This window comes from Microchirus variegatus, assembly GCF_963457635.1.
Source record: "Microchirus variegatus genome assembly, chromosome: 11".
Classification (NCBI taxonomy): Eukaryota; Metazoa; Chordata; class Actinopteri; order Pleuronectiformes; family Soleidae; genus Microchirus; species Microchirus variegatus.
Genome location: NC_139812.1, coordinates 11,518,969 through 11,524,819, shown reverse-complemented (window position 1 = coordinate 11,524,819; position 5,851 = coordinate 11,518,969). Strand labels below are relative to the sequence as shown.

Sequence of the window (5,851 nt, the reverse complement as noted above, 5' to 3'; positions counted from 1 at the left end):
GTGGTCGAGAAGAAGGAAACGAGCTGGACGCCGCTCGTTTCCTCCTCGTGATCCTATGATTGCATAATGTTCTTGTGCTGTAGGGTTATTATTATTATTATTATTTTTTATTTTTTGTTAAACAGAAAATCAGTGAACGCGTACTGAAAAATGCTCTGTGTGTTGAAAACATGCTGCTTTAACTGCTTTGATAAAAGAATAAAACTCCTTCCAGTAATTTTACATCTGTGTAAGTGTATTTTTTTTTACTTAGATGTGGCTTTAAGGCAAATTCTATCAATAAACAGCAGAGGGCAGTGAAGAGCAAGGGTAGAAACAGTAGATTGTAGTCAAAAAAATGGCAAAGTGCAAAGAACTACTTCTTTGTTTAATATAAAAACGTCATTTTGATGTAAAGTTACAGTTATAAAACTATTTAAACAATCATGATGTTAAATCACAGAGATCGTCCAAAGTACACGTCAAGAGCCTTGTTGAATCCCTTCTTGAAGGAGGTTTCCTAGTTCAGTACTGGTTCCTCCAATATGTCCACTGTCTTTCCTGTGTTTTCCAACAGGGGGCGCCACTGTGGGTCCTGAATGTCATCTAGAAGAGCAGCGAGCTCACCCTCCAGTTTCCCAACAGTGTCCTCCACTTTCTGCAGGAGACGAGAGGACATACTATGAGTGTGCATGGCATTCATAATACATGAATAAGTTGTAGCATGAATAATAGACTTATTGGTCATGAATAAAACCATTTTTTATGAATATTACAGCTACACAAACAGCCTGTGATATAAAGTCAGAGTGAGTCTGGGGTCTTTGAAGCGTTGTTTTGGAAAAAAGTTGAATCACAGAGTCGTGGCTCTGATAACATGGCGTCTCTAAAAAGGAAAATTTTACCTCAGTCTCTAATTGTAGACAAAAAGGTTGACAATTGATAACCAAAAAACAAAACACATACTCAATCCTGTTGATTTCAAACTGCTGAATGAGGCTGAACGTGATCTACACACCTTCTCCACAACATCCAGCCGGTTGTGAAGGTTTGTGTGCTCTTGGCAGACGCTTGAACGCACCATTCGAGGCAGAACATCAGGCTCGGGACCTGAAAAACACACCGGTACAAGTACAACGTTACTATAGTTAATGTAAACTAACAGACTGACAACTAACTAATAGAGAAAACTAAACTGATTTTGTTAACTGAAATAAAACTAAAAACTAGAGAAAAAAAACTGAATTGTGTCTTTAGAAAAATAACTAAAACTGTAGTTGAAAATGTGCTTAGTTTTTCGTCCGTGTGAATTAATTTCATACATAATCCTTTTGGCTTCATATGAAGTGTATTTATTTTTTTCTCTGCCGGCAATTTAGAAAGGTTTTATTTGAGACCGCTCTGTTTTTAATTGTTATTTGTTGACAATGTGAGACTTAAGGCTCTGCAAGTTAAACACAACATTTGTTATGTAGTTAACTGAGTTGAGCTCATCTAAGAGAATCAAACCTCTAGTGTTTTATTGGGTTTTTCCTCAGATTGAGCTCCTTAGACTCCTGGTGATGTGTCTTATGAGGGTAATTTATTACCATTATTTATGTTGTTATGTTGATGTGTGTCTTTAGTCTGTTGGCTATTTGATTTGTTTTACATTTCACACTAACTAAATCACACTAAACAACCTCAGCATTTATGATGCACATTTTGCACTTCAGGCTAATGTCTTGTAGACTGTCATATTTGATTCAGCGATGGCTGTTCATGTCCTTATACATTTTTTAAAATGGTATCTTTTGCTGAGATTTATATAATTACACTGACTCATTTCACATCCCTTCTTTCCTCCGTGTCATGCCAATCAACTCATTTCCCTCACCTGGTTTTCCCCGCCCATCTCCTCACCTGCAGTCCATTTGCTCATCAGTCTCTCTGTGTATATAAACTCACCCATTTTCATTCCACGGCTGCCACACATTGCCACATGCTCCAGCAGTTCTAGTTTGCCTTCTTGGACTTGGGATTGGGTTAGGGTTAGGGACTGCCTGTAAACTGCCTGTAAACTGCCTGTAAACTGCTTTTTCCTCTACAACTTGCCTGCCTCGTTGTCGTGCTCTTGGTTTCTCCCTTGCCGATGGCGGCCAACGTGACAGACAACACTTATTATGACCTACGAATGCACTAAAACTCATGAATAAAAACTACTATACAGGTATCAGGTTTTGAAAAGAGTGAATCCTAACTGCTACTTCTCAACTTAGACCCGTTTTTTGAGCACAGTGAGAAAGATCAACTTTTCAACTTTGCGTCTTTAAGCTTTTCCTGAAACTCTCACAGCTCTGTCATTACTCAGTTTGTCCTCTCCTCTGTGTGTTTTTTCCTTTTGGAAAACAGAGCTTCACATGGGTGCACATGTGGGAAATGTTAATGTGAGGACAAAAACACCTGGCATTCAGTCTGCTGTCAAGTAAACACAGACAGCGCCGAACTTCCCCCATGTTCACATCTGAAGTTGAGCAAGTATACGATCAGGTCGAGGTTATTAAAAGACAGATTTTTCCTCATTTTACTTGAAGTAGAATCTCTGCCTCCAAACAATATCCACATTAATAAGTCACTAAGTGCACCACAGAGACATTTTGTTCCCTGAGCAATAAACAGCCTGAAAATGATTCTCATATCTAATTCTGCACATTGTCCTCACGTGTGCAGCCGTGCCCGTGCATCACTCTGCCCTGATTTTGCCACGATATCCCGTGGAAACATTTTACAAGCTCCATTACACCGGCTGGAGGGGTGCCAAGCTCACAACATGCAGGAAACAAGGTGCAGTAAAATCCACTGGGATTCTCACTCGGGCACATTAACTCCGTTGGACAGCAACAGATGAATAATCAGGAGTCGGAGGTAGATGATGTTTTTTGCATCATAATAACAACAACAACAATCTTCAGCTGTAAGAGAATGTCCTGCTGGTTTCCACATCAGCTTAAACTGGGCTCTAACATCCTCTTCTCCCCCCCCCCCTCCCACAAGAAAACCACAGCTGTGCTTCCTTATGAAGTGTCAGTGTGCGTTTGTGTGATTAGTGCGTGCAAAAACACACAATTTACTCCTTAAAGAAGGGGACATGGTGTACGGAATGAAATCCAAACGTGATTACTGTGACATGGCCGATATGGAGGCGTTTGCTCCCAGTTCTGTTTTCTTGTTCCTCCCGTTCAGCTCGTATGAAGACTTTACATTCCCACTCTGCCGCACACACAGGCGAAAGCAAAATGTATGATGATCTAATTCACTGACTCCACCTCAGATGAACGACGGTGTAAACGGACATAACTCTCTGCAGGAGAGAGGACAATATAGTCGAGTCCAGGACTGAGAAGTCGGTGAAGGGCAGAGCTTTAGCAACGACGCTGTTGTGATCCGAGCAGGAGATCAAATGTGTTTAATGTTCTTTCCTCAGATTTGCAACTCGGGAAGCAAAACATATACACTACCGTTCAAAAGTTTGGGGTCACCTGTACAATTTTGTTTGTGTTTTCCATTAAAAGTCACCCTTTTATTCATCAAAAGAGTTGCAAAATGAATGGAAAATACAGTCAAGACATTGACAAGATTACAAATAATGATTTGTATTCAAAATAATCATGTTGCCCTTTCATCAAAGTACCAGCAAAACTGTTTTCAGCTGTGCTAACATCATTGCACAAGGGTTTTCAAGGGTTCTCTGGAGAGATGGTTGCTGGAAATGAGCCTCTATACACCCATGTACATATTCCATTAAAAACCACACGTTTGCAGCTACACTCTTAGAAATAAGGGTTTTAAAAGGGTTCTTCTACAAGGGCTGAGGTTCTACCTGGAACCATTTGCTTCTGATGAACCCTTTCCTGAATAAAGAGTAAAAGGTAGAAGGTAGAACCTTTATAAACGTCCCTTTATAATTCAGTACAAAAGCAGCGACTGGTTGTGAAGCCTCCAGGATCTTGATTTGGCCATCAAGTCATGTTTAATGTCTGGGAATCACAGGACGATACGATACATGGTGCACGATACCAATAATATTCTGTGATAATCGATAAATCGCAAGACAATTCACATATCACGATATCTGTCTGACTGAAGACACTTATGATGTTGGTGTAGCGTTGGGGGGAAAATGACATCCTCATATTTATATCGCTTTCACTATTCTGTACCCGTGTCCTCACTGGCGTCTTTATACGACACTCGTCAACGTCCCTTTAATTTGTCCTGATTATTGTTGATATTTCCCGAGATATAAAACTTGACGGGCATTTCAGCCTCCATATGCAATCTCCATATGCAAATGAGCTGTTTGCACATCACTTAATCTGCATTTTGTCGAAGTGCTTCAAGTGCAGACTTCACTTCAGTGTCGCCCGGAGGCTTCGACGTGTGTCAGCATTCATTCTGACATGCTTCAGTTGCTCACTGACTCAAAAGCAACAGTTCAACACCTCTACTTCAACTCCAACCCCCAGTTCACGGCATGTTTTTAAACCTTTGGCCAATAAATCAAGTCCCATTTTAAAACTGACCCTTCAACAGCACTTGGCAGAGGAGTTCATCTTCAACCACGGTTTTTACAAGCAAGGAATTTACAGGAAAACGAGCGAGAGTTTCACATCTGCAGTTGTTGTTGTTGTTGTTTCTCGTTGCAGATCTGTTTTTGTTTCACATAATGATCTCGAGGAACAGCGAAGCTTCAGATCTCGATGTGCTGTGACTTTTAAGTAAAAATAAATGAGGCTTAAATGCTTGTGTGTGTGTGTGTGTGTGTGTGTGTGTGTGTGTGTGTGTGTGTGTGTGTGTGTGTGTGTGTGTGTGTGTGTGTGTGTGTGTGTGTGTGTGTGTGTGTGTATGTGTGTGTTGCTCCCTGAAGTCTGCCATTCTTGGAGCATGAAGTCAGTGTAAATCACACTTGAGGCCGTCCGTCACTCACAGATCTGGCTCTGGAGATGATTGATGCACATTTCCCTGTGTATTTCTACTGGATTATAATGTTGCTGGTAAACAGAACCAGTGAAGCTGGGCCGTGTGTGAACATAACGGATGAAGGGAAGAGCGAGTGAAACTATGCTGACTGTATATTAGATTAAGTGTGGCCAGAGCTGCAGTTAAATTAGGAACAGATGTTCTGGCCCAGAACACACACAGATCCTACTTACATTTGTGTTTTCAGATCGTGAAACACAGAACAAGAAAAAGAGACTCAACAGAAGACACTGATCGATAAATCATCTGCTCTCTGGTAGAACATCCTCAACACACTGATGCACACACACAGCTGTGAGTCCTCTGACCCCTTTCCCCTCCTATGACATGTGACCCCTGCGCAAACCTCGGCTCTCTTACCTGCTGCGGTGAAGCCAATCAGGAGGAGGAGGAGTCCAATCAAGAAGATGGGGGTTCGAATCATAGTGAGGATGAGGAGGAGGAGGAGGAGGATGAGGAGGAGGGGAGTGAATCACAGCTGGTGACAAAGAGCGTGTGCGAGGAAAGCAAACGAAAAGCGAATTCCCAAATCTCTTTCAGGAACAGGAGTGAAAACCAAACGATCTCACTGCTTCACAGGTTCCCCTCTGTTTTCCCTGCGTTCCCTCTCTCTCTCTCTCTTTCTCTCTCTCTCCTGCTCTGGTTGCGCCCACTTTCCTCGTGAAAACATTAGTTGAGCAAGAATCTCAGCGTCTGGGAAGGGGCAAGGGGGACGGACTGGGGAGGGGACTCAGATCTGAGGGTTAATGCAGGGGAACTCCAGTTATTCTTAAATGATGTTGCACTTTTTTGCCTTTTTTTAAACATCTTTATTTGTTGTAAATGATGTGTGAAAACACATTAAGTGCTAATA

At 41.6% G+C, this 5,851-nt stretch overlaps 1 protein-coding gene across 1 annotated transcript; it reads right to left on the bottom strand.

Annotated features, from left to right (window-relative positions):
• Positions 1-349: 349 nt before the first annotated feature.
• On the bottom strand, positions 350-5,604 carry LOC310934398 (placenta-specific protein 9-like). The gene is made up of 3 exons (XM_083898116.1): positions 5,359-5,604; positions 998-1,089; positions 350-637 (listed from the first exon to the last, which is right to left on the bottom strand). Exons 1-3 carry the CDS (start codon positions 5,420-5,422, stop codon positions 500-502), a joined length of 294 nt encoding a protein of 97 aa, XP_083754242.1. The 5' UTR covers positions 5,423-5,604; the 3' UTR covers positions 350-499.
• Positions 5,605-5,851: the final 247 nt, after the last annotated feature.